Genomic DNA, 22,251 nt, shown 5'->3' on the forward strand with positions numbered 1-22,251 from the left:
GCAGGGTAGGTGGGAGTAGAACAGGTGTGAGGGTGTACCAGTGTGAGTAGTACAGGTGGGAGTAGGGGAGGTGTGAGGGTGTACCAGTGTGAGTAGTACAGGTGGAAGTAGGGTAGGTGTGAGTAGTACAGGTGGGGAGTAGAACAGGTGTGAGGGTGTACCAGTGTGAGTAGTATAGGTGGGAGTAGAACAGGTGTGAGGGTGTACCAGTGTGAGTAGTACAGGTGGGAGTAGGGGAGGTGTGAGGGTGTACCAGTGTGAGTAGTATAGGTGGGAGTAGGGTAGGTGTGAGGGTGTACCAGTGTGAGTAGTACAGGTGGGAGTAGGGTAGGTGTGAGTAGTACAGGTGGGGAGTAGAACAGGTGTGAGGGTGTACCAGTGTGAGTAGTATAGGTGGGAGCAGGGTAGGTGTGAGTAGTACAGGTGTGAGGGTGTACCAGTGTGAGTAGTACAGGTGGGAGCAGGGTAGGTGGGAGTAGAACAGGTGTGAGGGTGTACCAGTGTGAGTAGTACAGGTGGGAGTAGGGGAGGTGTGAGGGTGTACCAGTGTGAGTAGTACAGGTGGGAGTGTACCAGTGTTAGTACAGGTGGGAGTAGTGTAGGTGTGAGGGTGTACCAGTGTGAGTAGTACAGGTGGAAGTAGGGTAGGTGTGAGTAGTACAGGTGGGGAGTAGAACAGGTGTGAGGGTGTACCAGTGTGAGTAGTATAGGTGGGAGTAGAACAGGTGTGAGGGTGTACCAGTGTGAGTAGTACAGGTGGGAGTAGGGGAGGTGTGAGGGTGTACCAGTGTGAGTAGTATAGGTGGGAGTAGGGTAGGTGTGAGGGTGTACCAGTGTGAGTAGTACAGGTGGAAGTAGGGTAGGTGTGAGTAGTACAGGTGGGGAGTAGAACAGGTGTGAGGGTGTACCAGTGTGAGTAGTACAGGTGGGAGTAGGGGAGGTGTGAGGGTGTACCAGTGTGAGTAGTATAGGTGGGAGTAGGGTAGGTGTGAGGGTGTACCAGTGTGAGTAGTACAGGTGGGAGTAGGGGAGGTGTGAGGGTGTACCGGTGTGAGTAGTACAGGTGGGAGTGTACCAGTGTTAGTACAGGTGGGAGTAGTGTACCAGTGGGAGTAGTGTACCAGTGTGAGTAGTACAGGTGGGAGTAGGGTAGGTGTGAGGGTGTACCAGTGTGAGTAGTACAGGTGGGAGTAGGGTAGGTGTGAGGGTGTACCAGTGTGAGTAGTACAGGTGGAAGTAGGGTAGGTGTGAGGGTGTACCAGTGTGAGTAGTACAGGTGGAAGTAGGGTAGGTGTGAGGGTGTACCAGTGTGAGTAGTACAGGTGGGAGTGTACCAGTGTTAGTACAGGTGGGAGTAGTGTAGGTGTGAGAGTGTACCAGTGTGAGTAGTACAGGTGGGAGTAGGGGAGGTGTGAGGGTGTACCAGTGTGAGGTGAATAGTACAGGTGTGAGGGTGTACCGGTGGGAGTAGTATAGGTGGGAGTAGGGTAGGTGTGAGGGTGTACCGGTGTGAGTAGTACAGGTGGGAGTAGGGGAGGTGTGAGGGTGTACCAGTGTGAGTAGTATAGGTGGAAGGGTGTACCGATGTGAGTAGTATAGGTGGGAGTAGGGGAGGTGTGAGGGTGTACCGATGTGAGTAGTATAGGTGGGAGTAGGGTAGGTGTGAGGGTGTACCAGTGTGAGGTGATTAGTATAGGTGGGAGTAGGGTAGGAGTGAGGGTGTACCGGTGTGAGTAGTACAGGTGGGAGTAGGGGAGGTGTGAGGGTGTACCAGTGTGAGTAGTACAGGTGGGAGTGTACCAGTGTTAGTACAGGTGGGAGTAGTGTAGGTGTGAGGGTGTACCAGTGTGAGTAGTACCGGTGGGAGTAGGGTAGGTGTGAGGGTGTACCAGTGTGAGTAGTACAGGTGGGAGTAGGGTAGGTGTGAGGGTGTACCAGTGTGAGTAGTACAGGTGGAAGTAGGGTAGGTGTGAGTAGTACAGGTGGGGAGTAGAACAGGTGTGAGGGTGTACCAGTGTGAGTAGTATAGGTGGGAGCAGGGTAGGTGTGAGGGTGTACCAGTGTGAGTAGTACAGGTGGGAGTAGGGTAGGTGTGAGGGTGTACCAGTGTGAGTAGTACAGGTGGAAGTAGGGTAGGTGTGAGTAGTACAGGTGGGGAGTAGAACAGGTGTGAGGGTGTACCAGTGTGAGTAGTACAGGTGGGAGTAGGGTAGGAGTGAGGGTGTACCGGTGTGAGTAGTACAGGTGGGAGTAGGGTAGGAGTAAGGGTGTACCGGTGTGAGTAGTATAGGTGGGAGTAGGGTAGGTGTGAGTAGTACAGGTGGGAGTAGGGGAGGTGTGAGGGTGTACCAGTGTGAGTAGTATAGGTGGAAGGGTGTACCGATGTGAGTAGTATAGGTGGGAGTAGGGGAGGTGTGAGGGTGTACCGGTGTGAGTAGTATAGGTGGGAGTAGGGTAGGTGTGAGGGTGTACCAGTGTGAGGTGAGTAGTACAGGTGGGAGTAGGGTAGGAGTGAGGGTGTACCGGTGTGAGTAGTACAGGTGGGAGTAGGGTAGGAGTGAGGGTGTACCGGTGTGAGTAGTACAGGTGGGAGTAGGGTAGGTGTGAGGGTGTACCGGTGTAAGGTAGGTATGAAGCCTTCCAATTCACAAAGAACTGGCAACTTCACATACTTATATTCACTAGACGTGTAACGGGAATGGTGCGGGGAATTTGGATGCAAGAGGTTTCTTTTTTTAGGTGCAAACTGAATTTTGTGCAGTGCACAAGAATTCTTACACCCCACCCAAATGCAGAGTCTGCCGCATTCCTTGCCTCCTTATGTAAACAAGGTGAGCGGGGGAGGGGACAGAGGGTATCAGACCACTACAACAGCGCCACAATGCAACTAAAATGGTGAGCTAACCATTTTGCAGGGACCTCTGCCCTTCACCCAGAGTGTCCCCCAATGTTTTGGCAGCTACATGCGGACGTCATCATGGGATCTGGTCAGTGCTCCAGAGCTTGGACGCTGTAGAGATCCACTAGTAACGAGTGCACAGCAATTAGGGAAAGCAGATGCTTTAATACGAAGAATGAGGAATGAAACAAGATAAATGATCGTAGAGGGTGAGCTCTGTAACTAATATTTATGGTAAATAGGAGTCACGCTTGGTACAAATGACCAGAGTTGGAAAAAGTCCGTAGAAAATAGCATTTCAAAGATACTGCCCGGCTTTCCCCAGCCCAGTCCTGTCATCTGTAAAACATTACGGGGTAGAAGTGTTATACCTTGGAGAGAGATAAAGTATCAGCCAATATTCTCCTAACTGCCATGTTACAGGCTGTGCTTGAAAAACAACAGTTAGGATCTGATTGGTTGGTAGTTTATCTCTCTGCAAGATTTCACACATCTTCTCTTCTTATCTAGGGTGGCCAATCCTGGGATCTAGGCCAAAAAATCGGCCATGATTCAGTCCCGGGATTGGAAGCTCCAATCCCGGAGATTGAGGGATCAGGCAGCCCTTTGGGTTTGTTACTGCCGGACAGCGTTGAGCGTTCTCAGGACGCTCAATGCTGCCCTGCTCAGCATGACGTGAAGTCGGAGGTTACACTGCGCAGTCAACCGGCCGTCACCCGCCGCTGAACCCGAAGTAGAGCCACCAGTCACCCACCGCCGAGCACTGGTTTCCCACCTCCCCGTCCCCACAGTATGGTAAATTGTGTGTGTGGGGCGGACACAAAGCAAAAGAGCCAATCCCGGGTATCCCAGAATTGACCATTTTTCAATCCCGATACCTGGGATTGAAACAATGGCCCGGGATTGGCCACCCTACTTCTATCTCTATAACGCTCAGCATTCCAGCCCCAAGCTGCCCAGTAGCCTCTCTAAAGCCTCAAGCCGCTGATTGGCCTCCTCAATGGCGCTATACGTCTGTACGTTGCTGGTGATGTGGAAGCGAATTTCATCGATCAGTGGGATGGAGTCCGTCTCCTGGCGCTCTTCAACGGCTGCCGCATCATCCTGTATTGCGGCAGCAAACTCCTCCGAATCAACCAGCTGTGGAGAGAAGGCGCAAAGGTTACTAGAGTTTTGCAGGTCATTCTCATTTGGGTCTGGGAGGAATAACCAGCAGCAGAAACATACAATCATAACAAGCCCCTGACCCGATCATACTATTACAGTACATGCATTATTTCCTATTGCACATTTATTTCTCGTTGGTGCTAGAGACCGTTCCACTATGCTGTGTTTCTGGCGTTCGCCATCCGTGCTGCAATTAGGAGGTGTTAGCATAGTGAGTGAAAGCACCAGGCTCTGCAGGCAAGACAATCTGTCAATACAACATTACCCAGAACACACTGCACATATTGAGGGGGCCTGTGGGTAGCTGGTCACACCGTGTGTGAGGAGGAACCCCACATAGGGAAAGCGTATGTGTCACGTCGGAAGAGCGGAACCTACTCGGACAATGGGAGAGGGTACGGGAAGAAACTGTAGGCAGGCGCCCCCCGGGAACTTTGTACCAGACACAGGGCTCTATTTACTACGTTTTGGGATGGAGATAAAGTGGACGGAGCTCAAGTACCAGCCAATCAGCTCCTGTCATGTCACATGCTGTTTTTTTAATGACAGTTGGGAGCCGATTGGCTGGCACTTTATCTCCACCCAAGGCTTAGTAAATAGAGCCCACACTGCTTTTTCTGCCCACCATCTATGCATCCCTGGCTGCCGGTTCCGTACCTTCTCGATGATCCTAGCCATGTACTCCGTGCACTGATCCTCCAGACGCGTCAGCTGGAAAAGCTTGGCTATGTTCCAGATTCCGATCACGCTGTCCTCATCCAGCATCTGCGCCAGGATCTTCCCACACAGGCGCTTCAGCCCCAGCAGCAGGTACATGTCCGCCAGGCAAAGCACCTCGTAGGCATTCTCCGGAGACAGCTGAAACACACAGAGACGGGGTTACAACAACAGGACGGAAGAGCGCGTCACGGAGAAGGGACAGGACTAAGGGACGCGACGAAGGGAGCGGTTTGTAAGAAAGTCACCGGACCCAGCCTCTCAGGACACCTGTACAGAGTACTAATGTACACGGACTGCAGGAGGTATATTTACTAAAGTGCGTGTTTATAGAAGTGGAGATGTTGCCCGTAGCAACCAGATTCTATTTAGCATTTATCTAGCCCCTTCTAAAACAGTGTTTCCCAACCTCCGCCCTCAAGACACACTAACACTCCAGGTTTTAAGAAAAGTCATACTTGAGCACAGGTGACAAAAAAAAAAAAAAAAAAAAAAAAAAAAAAAAAGTGTCAACCTTAAACCCTGTCGACCCAATATTGGGTCAACCTGCCTATCCTTTTACTGTAGGATCTATTGATCCACACCCTCTTGATTGAACCATCTGTGGTTAAGCATAGATATCCTTAAAACCATGACTGTTAGTTGGCCTTGAGAACAGAGGTTGGGAGAGCACTCTTCTAGAAGATTATAGCTAGAGTTTGATTGGTTGCTATGGGTAACGTATCCACTTTAGTAAATATACCCCTTGGGCACCAGAAGGGCTGAGTTCCCCCCCACCCAGATCTGAACGACGACGCCATGTGGGGCCCCTTTGCAATTACTTTTTGCGTAGTATGTATTTTATAATAGGGGACATGGACACGCCACCTGTTTAGACCATGCCCACCCATGCAGTACTGGGGCCCGGCGCTGCTCTCTACAGCCCTGGATACAACTACAGCAAAAAAATAAGAATTTACTTACCGATAATTCTATTTCTCGGAGTCCGTAGTGGATGCTGGGGTTCCTGAAAGGACCATGGGGAATAGCGGCTCCGCAGGAGACAGGGCACAAAAAGTAAAGCTTTAGGATCAGGTGGTGTGCACTGGCTCCTCCCCCTATGACCCTCCTCCAAGCCTCAGTTAGGATACTGTGCCCGGACGAGCGTACACAATAAGGAAGGATTTTGAATCCCGGGTAAGACTCATACCAGCCACACCAATCACACTGTACAACCTGTGATCTGAACCCAGTTAACAGTATGATAACAGCGGAGCCTCTGAAAAGATGGCTCACAACAATAATAACCCGATTTTTGTAACTATGTACAAGTATTGCAGATAATCCGCACTTGGGATGGGCGCCCAGCATCCACTACGGACTCCGAGAAATAGAATTATCGGTAAGTAAATTCTTATTTTCTCTATCGTCCTAGTGGATGCTGGGGTTCCTGAAAGGACCATGGGGATTATACCAAAGCTCCCAAACGGGCGGGAGAGTGCGGATGACTCTGCAGCACCGAATGAGAGAACTCCAGGTCCTCCTTAGCCAGGGTATCAAATTTGTAGGATTTTACAAACGTGTTTGCCCCTGATTAAGTAGCCGCTCGGCAAAGTTGTAAAGCCGAGACCCCTCGGGCAGCCGCCCAAGATGAGCCCACCTTCCTTGTGGAATGGGCATTTACATATTTTGGCTGTGGCAGGCCTGCCACAGAATGTGCAAGCTGAATTGTATTACACATCCAACTAGCAATAGTCTGCTTAGAAGCAAGAGCACCCAGTTTGTTGGGTGCATACAGGATAACAGCAAGTCAGTTTTCCTGACTCCAGCCGTTCTGGAACCTATATTTTCAGGGCCCTGACAACATCTAGCAACTTGGAGTCCTCCAAGTCCCTAGTAGGCGCAAGGCACCACAATAAGCTGGTTCAGGTGAAACACTGACACCACCTTAGGGAGAGAACTGGGGACGAGTCCGCAGCTCTGCCCTGTCCGAATGGACAAACAGATATGGGCTTTTTTGAGAAAAAAACCACCAATTTGACACTCGCCTGGCCCAGGCCAGGGCCAAGAGCATGGTCACTTTTCATGTGAGATGCTTCAAATCCACAGATTTGACTGGTTTTAAACCAATGTGATTTGAGGAATCCCAGAACTACGCTGAGATCCCACAGTGCCACTGGAGGCACAAAAGGGGGTTGTATATGCAATACTCCCTTGACAAACTTCTGGACTTCAGGAACTGAAGCCAATTCTTTCTGGAAGAAAATCGACAGGGCCGAAATTTGAACCTTAATGGACCCCAATTTGAGGCCCATAGACACTCCTGTTTGCAGGAAATGCAGGAATCGACCGAGTTGAAATTTCTTCGTGGGGCCTTCCTGGCCTCACACCACGCAACATATTTTCGCCACATGTGGTGATAATGTTGTGCGGTCACCTCCTTCCTGGCTTTGACCAGGGTAGGAATGACCTCTTCCGGAATGCCTTTTTCCCTTAGGATCCGGCGTTCCACCGCCATGCCGTCAAACGCAGCTGCGGTAAGTCTTGGAACAGACATGGTACTTGCTGAAGCAAGTCCCTTCTTAGCGGCAGAGGCCATAAGTCCTCTGTGAGCATCTCTTGAAGTTCCGGGTACCAAGTCCTTCTTGGCCAATCCGGAGCCATGAGTATAGTTCTTACTCCTCTACGTCTTATAATTCTCAGTACCTTAGGTATGAGAAGCAGAGGAGGGAACACATACACCGACTGGTACACCCACGGTGTTACCAGAACGTCCACAGCTATTGCCTGAGGGTCTCTTGACCTGGCGCAATACCTGTCCCGTTTTTTGTTCAGACGGGACGCCATCATGTCCACCTTTGGTATTTCCCAACGGTTCACAATCATGTGGAAAAACTTCCCGATGAAGTTTCCACTCTCCCGGGTGGAGGTCGTGCCTGCTGAGGAAGTCTGCTTCCCAGTTTCCATTCCCGGAATGAAACACTGCTGACAGTGCTATCACATGATTTTCCGCCCAGTGAAAAGTCCTTGCAGTTTTTGCCATTGCCCTCCTGCTTCTTGTGCCGCCCTGTCTGTTTACGTGGGCGACTGCCGTGATGTTTTTCCCACTGGATCAATACCGGCTGACCTTGAAGCAGAGGTCTTGCTAAGCTTAGAGCATTATAAAATTACCCTTAGCTCCAGTATATTTATGTGGAGAAAAGTCTCCAGACTTGATCACACTCCCTGGAAATTTTTTCCTTGTGTGACTGCTCCCCAGCCTCTCGGGCTGGCCTCCGTGGTCACCAGCATCCAATCCTGAATGCCGAATCTGCGGCCCTCTAGAAGATGAGCACTCTGTAACCACCACAGGAGAGACACCCTTGTCCTTGGATATAGGGTTATCCGCTGATGCATCTGAAGATGCGATCCGGACCATTTGTCCAGCAGATCCCACTGAAAAGTTCTTGCGTGAAATCTGCCGAATGGAATTGCTTCGTAGGAAGCCACCATTTTTACCAGGACCCTTGTGCAATGATGCACTGACACTTTTCCTGGTTTTAGGAGGTTCCCGACTAGCTCGGATAACTCCCTGGCTTTCTCTTCCGGGAGAAACACCTTTTTCTGGACTGTGTCCAGAATCATCCCTAGGCACAGCAGACGTGTCGTCGGGATCAGCTGCGATTTTGGAATATTTAGAATCCACCCGTGCTGTTGTAGCAGTATCCGAGATAGTGCTACTCCGACCTCCAACTGTTCCCTGGACTTTGCCCTTATCAGGAGATCGTCCAAGTAAGGGATAATTAAGACGCCTTTTCTTCTAAGAAGAATCATCATTTCGGCCATTACCTTGGTAAAGACCCGGGGTGCCGTGGACAATCCAAATGGCAGCGTCTGAAACTGATAGTGACAGTTCTGTACCACGAACCTGAAGTACCCTTAGTGAGAAGGGCAAATTTGGGACATGGAGGTAAGCATCCCTGATGTCCCGGGACACTATATAGTCCCCTTCTTCCTGGTTCGTTATCACTGCTCTGAGTGACTCCATCTTGATTTGAACCTTTGTAAGTGTTCAAATTTTTTAGATTTAGAATAGGTCTCACCTAGCCTTCTGGCTTCAGTACCACAATATAGTGTGGAATAATACCCCTTTCCTTGTTGTAGGAGGGGTAATTTGATTATCACCTGCTGGGAATACAGCTTGTGAATTGTTTCCCATACTGCCTCCTTGTCGGAGGGAGACCTTGGTAAAGCAGACTTCAGGAGCCTGCGAGGGGGAAACGTCTCGACATTCCAATCTGTACCCCTGGGATACTACTTGTAGGATCCAGGGGTCCTGTACGGTCCCAGCGTCATGCTGAGAGCTTGGCAGAAGCGGTGGAAGGCTTCTGTTCCTGGGAATTGGCTGCCTGCTGCAGTCTTCTTCCCTTTCCTCTATCCCTGGGCAGATATGACTCTTATAGGGACGAAAGGACTGAGGCTGAAAAGACGGTGTCTTTTTCTGCAGAGATGTGACTTAGGGTAAAAACGGTGGATTTTCCAGCAGTTGCCGTGGCCACCAGGTCCGATGGACCGACCCCAAATAACTCCTCTTCCTTTATACGGCAATACACCTTTGTGCCGTTTGGAATCTGCATCACCTGACCACTGTCGTGTCCATAAACATCTTCTGGCAGATATGGACATCGCACTTACTCTTGATGCCAGAGTGCAAATATCCCTCTGTGCATCTCGTATATATAGAAATGCATCCTTTAAATGCTCTATAGTCAATAAAATACTGTCCCTGTCAAGGGTATCAATATTTTTAGTCAGGGAATCCGACCAAGCCACCCCAGCTCTGCACATCCAGGCTGAGGCGATCGCTGGTCGCAGTATAACACCAGTATGTGTGTATATACTTTTTATGATATTTTCCAGCCTCCTGTCAGCTGGCTCCTTGAGGACGGCCCTATCTATAGACGGTACCGCCACTTGTTTTGATAAGCGTGTGAGCGCCTTATCCACCCTAAGGGGTGTTTCCCACCGCGCCCTAACTTCTGGCGGGAAAGGGTATACCGCCAATAATTTTCTATCGGGGGGAACCCACGCATCATCACACACTTCATTTAATTTATCTGATTCAGGAAAAACTACAGGTAGTTTTTTCACATCCCACATAATACCCTCTTTTGTGGTACTTGTAGTATCAGAAATATGTAACACCTCCTTCATTGCCCTTAACAAGTAACGTGTGGCCCTAAAGGGAAATACGTTTGTTTCTTCACCGTCGACACTGAAATCAGTGTCCGTGTCTGTGTCTGTCGACCGACTGAGGTAAAAGGACGTTTTAACGCCCCTGATGGTGTCTGAGACGCCTGGACAGGTACTAATTTGTTTGCCAGCCGTCTCATGTCGCCAACCGACCTTGCAGCGTGTTGACATTATCACGTAATTCCATAAATAAGCCATCCATTCCGGTGTCGACTCCCTAGAGAGTGACATCACCATTACAGGCTATTTGCTCCGCCTCCTCACCAACATCGTCCTCATACATGTCGACACACACGTACCGACATATAGCACACACACACAGGGAATGCTCTGATAGAGGACAGGACCCCACTAGCCCCTTGGGGAGACAGAGGGAGAGTTTGCCAGCACACACCAAAGCGCTATATTTTACAGGGATAGCCTTATAATAAGTGCTCCCTTATAGCTGCTTTTATAAAATCACAATTTCGCCAAATTTTGCCCCCCCTCTCTTGATTTAACCCTGTTTCTGTAGTGCAGTGCAGGGGAGAGCCTGGGAGCCTTCCTGACCAGCGGAACTGTGTGAGGAAATGGCGCTGTGTGCTGAGGAGATAGGCCCCGCCCCCTTTTCGGCGGGCTCGTCTCCCGCTTAAAAATGGATTCTGGCAGGGGTTAAATATCTCCATATAGCCCCGGAGGCTATATGTGAGGTATTTTTTGCCAAAAAAAAGGATTTTCATTGCTGCCCAGGGCGCCCCCCCCCCCAGCGCCCTGCACCCTCAGTGACTGCCGTGTGAAGTGTGCTGAGAGCAATGGCGCACAGCTGCAGTGCTGTGCGCTACCTTAAGAAGACTGAGGAGTCTTCTGCCGCCGATTCTGGACCTTCTTCTCTTTTCAGCATCTGCAAGGGGGCCGGCGGCGAGGCTCCGGTGACCATCCAGGCTGTACCTGTGATCGTCCCTCTGGAGCTAATGTCCAGTAGCCAAAGAAGCCAATCCATCCTGCACGCAGGTGAGTTCACTTCTTCTCCCCTAAGTCCCTCGATGCAGTGATCCTGTTGCCAGCAGGACTCACTGTAAAATAAAAAACCTAAGCTAAACTTTTCTAAGCAGCTCTTTAGGAGAGCCACCTAGATTGCACCCTTCTCGGCCGGGCACAAAAACCTAACTGAGGCTTGGAGGAGGGTCATAGGGGGAGGAGCCAGTGCACACCACCTGATCCTAAAGCTTTACTTTTTGTGCCCTGTCTCCTGCGGAGCCGCTATTCCCCATGGTCCTTTCAGGAACCCCAGCATCCACTAGGACGATAGAGAAACAATAGAGCGGTCGAAACAGCGTGCGACTCAAAATCAGCCACTAAATTTACAAGCTCAAGGGACCTGTGCCGCTTGCAACACTAACAGCGGAACACGATTATTTCTACCAACGCAGCATAACAGAGAACATAAATACAATAAAGATAGTTACATCTCCCCAATTATAGCAACAGGATAACACCCTTCTCTCACCTTACGCCTTTTCCTGCTTTTCTTTTCTTCTAAACAAGGACCCCTAAATGCCTGCATTTAATAACGACATGCACTGATAGAGCAGCATTATTATTTACTAACAAACTAAACTTACACTGAACAGGCTGAAGCACACAACCTTCAATACACCCGTTACCCCATAGTACATGTACAAGCGATGACCACACTAGGCGAGTCAGAATTACTCTGCTGCCCTCTGCAGGAACATTCTGGTGGTGCAGATTTGCAGTTTCTTTTTAATTAAAAAGTTCTCTCACCATAAAGAAATTAAAATTAAACAATCATCAACTTTAATAACTACTCTACTAGCTCAGCTAATTAGCATGGAAGCAACATGCAATAATATTTTTTGTTATTTGGTAATGTACAAGAACTCAGACCATAAGAGAGAACGGATACAGGTGGAACGCCAGGATTGTAATTAAATAACCTGGTCCCGGTAGACTGATATCTATAGGAAAGTCATTCATTTTTCCCAACCAGTAACTATATTGTGACCTGCCTAGTAGTGTGAGTGTAAGCCATTCCTGTAAGCCATGACCTCGTTAATGTATGACCCTAAAACAATTCTGCCTCCGGGTCCCTGTAGTCTGAATGATCTGTAAAATATTAAATATTTCCTCCAGGTAAAAGTGTATATTAGGTTTGGATGACAATAAATGCAATCTGAGCTGCTGCCGGTAGGATACACAGAGCGGTCACCTCGGTGTCGTCGCTGTATATGTAGTACAGGACGCGCGTGAAGGTCTCGGCGGTGATGTTGTGCAGGGTGATCACGGGGATGCTGGGCTGCGTCTGCAGCTCCTGGCTCTCACAGAAGTGGTCCTGAAGCAGGGCTTTAAAGTAGTCACTTCGGCCACAGAAGAAAGACTGGAATGGAACACACTGGAGGTTAGACATCTTGCGTGACGCCAAGCCCACAAGGAGAAGCGCATAAGGGGGGGGGGGGGGTTTGGAAATCTCTGTTCACTACACGTGGTTAGCAATGCTCTTATAATATATATATATATATATATATTTTTTTTTTTTTTTTTATTAATGCATTAACATATGGTGCGTTGAACTTACGTAGCAAGTAGGTGTCACAACTCGAACTTTTTATATAGATATATCTATCTATGTAAGGCCATCTATGAGCTGAATAATACTTAACGCTATGTGTACACTCCGGTCTATTTAATGTATGCTCTCTCTGCTGCTGCCTAATGGGAGGGGGCTTCTCTCTCTTCCATCATTCTGAGACAGTAGTGGAAAAGCGCCAAAGAGGTGTGGACGCACCCTCCAATAACTAATCAAGCCACAATCGTGACAGGGGACAGTTTCTTTACAATGTCGAAAAAAAAAAAAAAAAAAAAGGAAGGACAATGTTGCAGTCAAACAGATTTATTTAAAAAAAAAAAAAAGTTATTTCTTCTCTAAAAACAAAGATTTTTTTGTTATATATTTGATCAACCAAATAGAACAGGGTCCATGTTAGGACAGGAAGTCTTTCTCCTGAGCTCTTGCTAGGACGACTGAAAAGATGGGAGAATGAGACTATAGGACTACTTGTTCTATAGTCTCATTGTCCATCTTTTTAGTCTTTTGAGCAATTGGCTGTTTAGGATATACATGTTCCGATGTTTTCGATTATGTAATTCTTTTTTTTAAGCAAAGTTTATACTGTTTGTTCTGCTTTTACAGTCATACCCCTGATGAAGTCTCGTTGAGACAAAACGCGTTGGGTTAATACATTCTTTTAGGACTCCTAGATCTTCCTAGCAAGAGGTCGGGAGAAAAGACTTACTGTCATAACATGGACGCTGTTCTATTTATTTGATCAAATATCTAAAAAATTCTTTGTTTTTAGAAAAGAAAGAACTCTTAATAAAATCTGTTTGAGTGGAACATTGTATTTTATTTTTATTTATTTTTTACATTGTAAAGAAACTGTCCCCGGTCACGATTGTGGAATGATTAGTTATTGGAGGGTGCGTCCACACCCCTTGTTCCACTACTGTCTTGTATAATTTTTATCCTAGTTCAGACTAACAGGGAACTTCGTGTGAAGAGCAGCTTACCACCTATCTTCTATCTTAACTAACTATAGCTCAGAAGAAGGGCATTACAGTGTGTGTTATATATATAAATAAATAACATGCTTGGGACAGGCATATGAATATCCTTACAAAGAATTAAGGTTAAAAAAGGGTTGAGATTGCCTAAAGGATAAAATAAAAGAGGGGCAGACTAGATGGGCCAAGTGGTTCTTATCTGCCGTCAAATTCTATGTTTCTATGTAACACAAACTTACAAAACGTCTAAGTGTATTTAAAATGACCAGTAACCTAAACTGAAAATAACTGCATCTAAATGATTCACTGACTAGTATATCCCCCTTCCTCCCCCACCTCCTCCCTGGGTAGGCTAAAAACCCACATCCTCTGCCCCGTGCCATATCACACACAACAGACCGTCACTACGGTCCTCATCCTGGAAGCCAGCAGGGATTGGTCACCGCAAGGTACCATGTGACGTAATAGCGGCATTTCCCCTCCCCCCGCCCCGATACGGCCATAGACTAGAAGAGGGAAGTGCAATTATGTCTGAGTGCGTCGCTTCATGGCACTAGGTGACTCTGGCCAGGCTCCTGACTGTCAGGGGGCCAGAGGGGACATTTTTAGGATATATATTTTAGGTTCATAGGTCTCTCCTGTATGTAAAAGATAATGGTATAAGTGAAGACCCATAATCTGCTATATCCTTACCTTGTGACACAGAAAATTGTAACCCGTTATCCGGAAACAAACATCGGGGTAACTGCAGAAGTTATCAGTGCTGTCAAAGGGAAGCTCCCCAAACCCCACCTAGAAGAAAGAGGACAGGAGTGAGATCCTACAGACCGGGACAGCGCACACAGAAATAATCTATTCTCACCTGCGGACTGGATCTACCCAGCCGCTAAGTCACCATATGCGCAGTACGGTCACAATGGTGATGCCTGCTCAGAACGTAACTCAGCCATAGGTTGGGCCGCCTGTGACAGATTACGATCTGGGGCATACAGCCAACTGAGTACCCCTGACATATCACCACGTTCTCCTTACGTCGATCGTGAAAGACACCAGCTGGTGAAGGACTGGAAAATGTATGTTCTACAGTAAAAGACCTCATAGCAGGCCCAGCAAACCAGTTACATAGTCCTTGTGGTCTCTGGTTACCAAGCTGGCACAATCCATACAAACATAACTAGGGGACCATGTGAAACTCATGAGAAATACCCCATAAACACGCCAGTTTTGCAAAAGCCTCTTACATTCTCCCTTCAGTGCCCACCCTACTAAGAACATCAGTATGTTAAAAAAGGAGTAGACCTAATGGGTCAAGTTGTTCTATTTGCTGCCAAATTCTGTGTCATCTCATTAAGTAAAATACCTAAATCAAACAATCATATGGCAGCAAGTCAAAGAGATGGTCAAGAGGCTCAGTTGTTGTTCAGGTAGAGCACTGGTATGATGAAGAACTGTGATTCAAGTTACTACACCCATGGTCGGTGCCAGGCAGGGGGGGAGGGGGGGGTTGTATTAAGTTGTCAATAGCAACTAACCCGTCTCTACCAATCAAAAGCCTAGCAGCAAAACATTTTAACCCTAATTGTTCTACAGTCCAAGACTACAGCTGCCAATACCTGATGCAAAAGGAGAAAACATGTTTATGTGTTCGTGACGCAGGTAGAACTAAAAAAGAAATTCTCCCATAAGCGAGACATCACATACATACTGTAACCGCATTTAAAGCAAAAAGAAAATTGATGCATTCAGTGAGAAGAGCGTTTATGAATGAGTAACAGCGTAATTACACACACAAAGCTCCTAACAATGAGGCCAATTCCATTGTGAGACATCTGTGATGCGTGACCGTATTATACGCACGTAGCCGTAATCACGGCGGAAACACGGATCCGCCTTCAGATTTCCATGATAAAACCCTAAATGGTTCACGACAGAGATGATTTACAGGTTGACATAAGACCGGCTGCTCCGTGAAAGCAAAAAATAAATGTGACTTGCGTATAACTTGTCACGCAGTGCGTGTAAAGATCTGAGGTACGCGAGACTTGCTGCGCAGGATATGGTGAACATTACAAATGAGACAAGACTTTCCCTTATCCCACAAATAATCCCATTTCTGCTCCACAGAAAGACCTCTGTGACCAAGCCTTTAAAATTTAGGACGGGTACACATCAGGACGATATCGGAAAGACAAGTCATGCTGATCGTCTATGGACTCCTGCGGATCGTATGCGCCCTCGTCTGGTCGGTAACGCTGCATGGTCAACCAGGAGATATCATGTGCGGCCCAACGTATTGTAATGAAGGGCGCAACGAGATGTCGCTCCGTCCGTCAGTACATTGCACGGCCAATCTGGCATGGTCCGGGCCGAAGGGAATATGGCTAAATTACCCGTCGGGAAAAAAAAATTGTGTACCCACCCTTAAAGCGAACTTTGATTCTGGACAGTTTTTGACTCCATAAAAATAAGAGATTAGTGTATGGATACAGAGGGGTCACGCAGAGTTTGCTGCAATACAGGAGTAAAGTATTCAAAAGAAATTATTGTGTGTTATTTCCACGTATAAGACACACGAGAGGCGTTTGCCGGCGCATACGCTGCCATTGTACAGCAAGTCATTGACGATCAACACCTACCTATCGCCGGGGAAATATGTACACACCTTCATACAGGCCCACTGGCAAATATTACAAGTCTGCATGGCCCACATTTGCATAAATACGCCCTTCGTGATCTACAATATAGGTGGGTACACACTAGGCAATGTGCTTCATGAGCGACATTGCCTAGCGCGTCCCCCTCCAGAGCATTGGCCGCCCGACGTGGGCATACACACTCTGCAATACCGCTATCGCACAGGAATGTCTTGCCGCGGTCAGGCCATGCATGCAGTTTTGGATGGGTCATCATAGATTCCATACGCTTAGAACGCGCACGGGTCATCTTGGCTACATCTGTGCGCGTTGTACCGCACAAGCTATGCTACACAAACTGGCACAGAGCTCAGCTAGGCATACACCTACACCCAACAGTAATTTTGGAGAAGCCTGACCTGTAGGATAAACCATTGTTCCACCCGAAATGTGGCTCGCTGGGGGGGGGGGGGGGGGAGATGTGCCAAACCTGCTAATAATTACAAGTGGAGAAGTTGCCCACAGGAACCAATCATCTTCTAGTTATCATTTTATCTAGTACAGTCTATAAAATGATAGGTAGAATCTGATTGGCTGCCACAGTCAACTTCTCCACTTGTCTGTTTTAGAAGACTTGATACACTGCCCCCTATGTACCTTCTGGGGAACATCTTTGGGAATAAGAAAAGGAACAAAGCCCTACACACACCAATGCTGTCATAGATGGATATGGGACAAGCTAATGACTATAGCCTGGCATGTTTGCACCCCTACGTAAAAGCATAACAGGAGAAAACCCTCCATTGACAGTTGGGGGGGGGATTGGACACTGGCCAATGGCCCTCATTCAGAGTTGATCGCTAGCTGCTTTCGGTCGAGCGCGGCGATTAGGTGAAAAAGCAGCATTTCTGCGCATGCGTACGGGCCGCAGTGCACACGCGCGAAGTACTTTCACACAACACTATGCAGTTTTACACAAGGTCGAGCGACGCTTTTCTGTCGCTCTGTTGATCGGCGAGTGATTGACAGAAAGTGGGTGTTTCTGGGTGGTAACTGTCCGTTTTCAGGGAGTGTGCTAAAAAACGCAGGCGTGTCAGGCAAAAACACAGGCGTGCCTGGGGAAACGGGGGAGTGGCAGGCCGAACGCAGGGCGTGTTTGTGACGTCAAAACAGGAACTAAACTGTCTGCAGTGATCGCAAGGTAGGAGTAGGTCTGGAGCTGCTCAGAAACTGCATGAAAATTTTTACGAGCAGTTCTGCTAACCTTTCGGTCGCACTTCTGCTAAGCTAAGATACACTCCCAGAGGGCGGCGGCCTAGCGTTTGCACTGCTGCTAAAAGCAGCTAGCGAGCGATCAACTCGGAATGAGGGCCAATGTACTAAGTTCTACCACTTCGCTAATGGCGGTCATACGCCATCACAGCGAGAATCCTGGTATTCCATATCCCACTGACCTTCCGAAGACCTGTCCAGCACATTCTCAGAACACAGTCCTCAGAGTCTCTTCAAACCAACCCAACCAGGAATAAAAATAAAAACATTCTGTTCCCGAAACATGAGCCAAGTTATATTTAGAAGCCAGAGGTTGGCCAGCGCACACAAAACCATTAATAGCTTCCGTAGACTGGACGCACAGAGGTAAAAACGCTGCTTACTCTGTAATTGCAGAATTACTTGAGGGCCAGATACCACGCTTTTGTTTCTCACAGAGCCAACAAATGGGATTAAAGGCTATTCTCTGGAGTGTGCTGGACATCAATGGCTGGCAGCGTGAAGGGCCGGCCTAGAACAGCCTCCGGCTGTGCCCACCTCCCACACACAACCAGGAGCTGGCCCCTGTACCACAAAATGCCGTTTCTTGTTTCTTAACCACTTCACTACTTGGTGCAGATTCCAAAAGGACAGCATCGCTATGCAATGTGTGACCCAGCATGATAAATGCCCGGCGGAGGAAAACATGGTGTTTATGGTAAGCCACGGGGCATTTTCTATCCCATAATGGTGGCAGCTATGGCTATTTGGGAGCCTAACACTGACCGGGATGATACCCTCCCTAACCCTGGCATCAGATGCCAAGTCATTACCGGACAGACTGGACTGGAAGTTCATGGGGAAAAAAAAAAAAACATTATTTGCCATGGGCTTCAAAACGTTCTTGAACAATGGCCCTCATTCCGAGTTGTTCGCTCGCTAGCTGCTTTTAGCAGCATTGCACACGCTAAGCCACCGCCCTCTGGGAGTGTATCTTAGCTTAGCAGAATTGCGAACCAAAGATTCGCATAATTGCGAATAGAAATTTCTTTGCAGTTTCTGAGTAGCTCCACACTTACTCTGCCACTGCGATCAGTTCAGTCAGTTTCGTTCCTGGTTTGACGTCACAAATACACCCAGCGTTCGCCCAGACACTTCCCCGTTTCTCCAGCCACTCCCGCGTTTTTCCCAGAAACGGCAGCGTTTTTCCGAACACACCCATAAAACGGCCAGTTTCACCCAGAAACACCCACTTCCTGTCAATCACACTCCGATCACCAGAACGATGAAAAATCCTCGTTATGCCGTGAGTAAAATACCTAACCGCATGCGCTCTGCGAACCTTGCGCATGTGCAGTAAGCTACTAATCGCAATATAGCGAAACTCGTCAACGAGCGAACAACTCGGAATGAGGGCCAATGTACTAGTTCTATACCCAACGTATAACGCTCTACTGTTACGTCTGCCAATGGATCTCCTGTGCCCCTATTCTGATCACACCTGGCAGGACTGTCTGCTCTCCCGAATAATAATATTAACATTTATTTATATAGCGTCAGCTGCAGTGTACAACAAAGTGATAAAGTGAGTCTGCGGAATAATAGACAGAATGAGGGGTAAGAGGGCCCTGCTCGCAGCTTACACTCTATAACGTTCGCCACTGTCTAATGTGCCCTACACACTTGGCGATGTTACTGAAAGATATTAATGAACGAGACACCGTTCATATCTTTCAGTGTGGAGGCACCAGCGATGAACGATGCGTGGCCCCGCGCTTGTTCAGCGCTGGTGCCCCGTCGCTTGTGCATGCAGACCAATATGGACGATCTTGTCTATATTTGCCTGCACTGCTATGGAGCCGGGTGACAGGGGGAGTGAAGAAACTTCACTTCCCCCGTCACTGCCCTCCCACCGCCGGGTCGCCAGTATCATGCCTTGAGGACAGATGTTGGGAAACCCTGCTGAATGGACTGTCCTCCTGTGGAATAAGCAGAACTCTCTCAGGTGCACATCCAGCCTACTTCCACCATCATTATTATTCCGATATATCGCTGCACCATGATTTCCCGGAGGTGCTCTTGTGCAATTTGCCCGTCCTAACATGGCCGCTACCCTCTCCAACCCGCTGCTCACGACCTGTTCTCTCTTCCGTCACGATGCTACAAAGCTAGTCACCACCTTGTACATCTACTTGGTAGCTAGTTCAGTGCAGACATGGTCGATTGGGGACAAGAGAGGCAAATGGACCTACAGTCTGAAGATTCGACCAAGATAAGGCACCACCTAGCAAAGCCTCTCATTGGTGAATCATACATAGAAATATAGAATGTGACGGCAGATAAGAACCACTTGGCCTGTCTAGTCCGCCTCTTTAATGCGGTGGCCCATCTAGTATGCCCCATTGATGTGGTGGCCGCACCAACGGGGTCACCTACAAGATCTGCCGTCATTAGTACCGTATGTTGTCCCTCCCATGTTATCTCCATATACACTAACACATCCAACTGTCACTGAAGACACTGTGGCCAGATACGCATATTAGCTAAAAGCCTTGGGAGTGCCTTATAAATACCCCCATTCCCAACCCAAGTGCTCCGAAACCCACCAATAAACTAGTTAGGCATATTTGCAACGCCACCTAAGTAATTAATAGTGGAAAGACTCTGCTGCACCTACATTCACAAGGGTGATCCATGTAGAGTGTTGCAAACATGCTTGATGGAACGCAGGACAAGTATAATCCATGACTGAAACGTCATTTACAGCAACTCACAATTCCTGGCTCCCTCACTGTAATGCAACCCCTCCAATCCGACTAGTATTCCTTATACAGTTACCATGCTGATCTAGAACCCTGCCTATGCCTCGAGGATTTCTACCTTCCTAGCATTGCTCTCTCCCCGCAGACCCAGGCTCTGGTTCCCCCAACCCTGTACCTTTCCCCCTTTGCTCATCCTATCTAAAATTCAGAATAAAAGTAAACCACTCCCTACTCTATGACTGACATCTGAAGCTCCTCCCACATCTGTAGGACATTGTGATGGGTTCCTATACAAGTAAACCAATACAAAAACCTGACATCACCGGCCCCGCCCTTCTGTATGGACCAACCAATCCACTCAGTGCATTTCTGCACGGCAAGTCCGATTTAGCTAAAGAAGCTCCTCCCTCCTAATACGGTAGCCTGCTACAGAAGTGGAAGAGCAGTTTGTATGCCGCCTTCCTCTACCGCCGCTGGTTACTGCGCGCTGGTATCCTATTGGCCACAGAAAAAATAAGAATTTACTTACCGATAATTCTATTTCTCGGAGTCCGTAGTGGATGCTGGGGTTCCTGAAAGGACCATGGGGAATAGCGGCTCCGCAGGAGACAGGGCACAAAAAGTAAAGCTTTTCCAGATCAGGTGGTGTGCACTGGCTCCTCCCCCTATGACCCTCCTCCAGACTCCAGTTAGGTACTGTGCCCGGACGAGCGTACACAATAAGGGAGGATTTTGAATCCCGGGTAAGACTTATACCAGCCACACCAATCACACCGTACAACTTGTGATCTAAACCCAGTTAACAGTATGATAACAGAGGAGCCTCTGAAAGATGGCTCCCTAAACAATAACCCGAATTAGTTAACAATAACTATGTACAAGTATTGCAGATAATCCGCACTTGGGATGGGCGCCCAGCATCCACTACGGACTCCGAGAAATAGAATTATCGGTAAGTAAATTCTTATTTTCTCTATCGTCCTAGTGGATGCTGGGGTTCCTGAAAGGACCATGGGGATTATACCAAAGCTCCCAAACGGGCGGGAGAGTGCGGATGACTCTGCAGCACCGAATGAGAGAACTCCAGGTCCTCTTTTGCCAGGGTATCAAATTTGTAGAATTTTACAAACGTGTTCTCCCCTGACCACGTAGCTGCTCGGCAGAGTTGTAATGCCGAGACCCCTCGGGCAGCCGCCCAAGATGAGCCCACCTTCCTTGTGGAATGGGCCTTAACAGATTTAGGCTGTGGCAGGCCTGCCACAGAATGTGCAAGTTGAATTGCGTTACAAATCCAACGAGCAATCGACTGCTTAGAAGCAGGCGCACCCAACTTGTTGGGTGCATACAGTATAAACAGCGAGTCAGATTTTCTGACTCCAGCCGTCCTTGAAATGTATATTTTTAAAGCTCTGACAACGTCCAACAACTTGGAGTCCTCCAAGTCGCTTGTAGCCGCAGGCACTACAATAGGCTGGTTCAGGTGAAACGCTGATACCACCTTAGGGAGAAAATGCGGACGCGTCCGCAGCTCTGCCCTATCCGAATGGAAAATTAAATAAGGGCTTTTATAAGATAAAGCCGCCAGTTCAGATACTCTCCTGGCGGAAGCCAGGGCCAGTAACATAGTCACTTTCCATGTGAGATATTTCAAATCCACATTTTTTAGTGGTTCAAACCAATGGGATTTGAGGAAATCTAAAACTACATTTAGATCCCACGGTGCCACCGGAGGCACCACAGGAGGCTGTATATGCAGTACTCCTTTGACAAAAGTCTGGACCTCAGGGACTGAAGCCAATTCTTTTTGGAAGAATATTGACAGGGCCGAAATTTGAACCTTAATAGATCCCAATTTGAGACCCATAGACAATCCTGATTGCAGGAAATGTAGGAAACGACCCAGTTGAAATTCCTCCGTCGGAGCACTCCGATCCTCGCACCACGCAACATATTTCCGCCAAATGCGGTGATAATGCTTCGCGGTGACTTCCTTTCTTGCCTTAATCAAGGTAGGAATGACTTCTTCTGGAATGCCTTTTCCTTTTAGGAT

The 22,251-nt window shown here is 48.1% G+C and overlaps 1 protein-coding gene across 4 annotated transcripts in view; it reads right to left on the reverse strand.

The window, feature by feature from the left end:
- Window positions 1-3,044: 3,044 nt before the first annotated feature.
- The window catches only part of ABTB1 (ankyrin repeat and BTB domain containing 1), a 41,617-nt gene continuing 22,410 nt past the window's right edge, over window positions 3,045-22,251 (reverse strand). For 3 of the 4 annotated variants that reach the window (XM_063941183.1, XM_063941180.1, XM_063941181.1), the window contains exons 9-13: window positions 14,249-14,347; window positions 12,204-12,371; window positions 11,481-11,531; window positions 4,724-4,924; window positions 3,045-4,039 (exon numbers count right to left, since the gene is read on the reverse strand). In XM_063941183.1, the coding sequence (XP_063797253.1) occupies window positions 3,833-4,039; window positions 4,724-4,924; window positions 11,481-11,531; window positions 12,204-12,371; window positions 14,249-14,347 (726 nt within the window). In that variant the 3' untranslated portion in view covers window positions 3,045-3,832. The remainder of the gene's footprint in view (window positions 4,040-4,723; window positions 4,925-11,480; window positions 11,532-12,203; window positions 12,372-14,248; window positions 14,348-22,251) is intronic. The other variant, XM_063941182.1, reaches the window with a different exon arrangement.

The sequence above is a fragment of the Pseudophryne corroboree genome, chromosome 9, assembly GCF_028390025.1.
Source record: "Pseudophryne corroboree isolate aPseCor3 chromosome 9, aPseCor3.hap2, whole genome shotgun sequence".
Classification (NCBI taxonomy): domain Eukaryota; kingdom Metazoa; phylum Chordata; class Amphibia; order Anura; family Myobatrachidae; genus Pseudophryne; species Pseudophryne corroboree.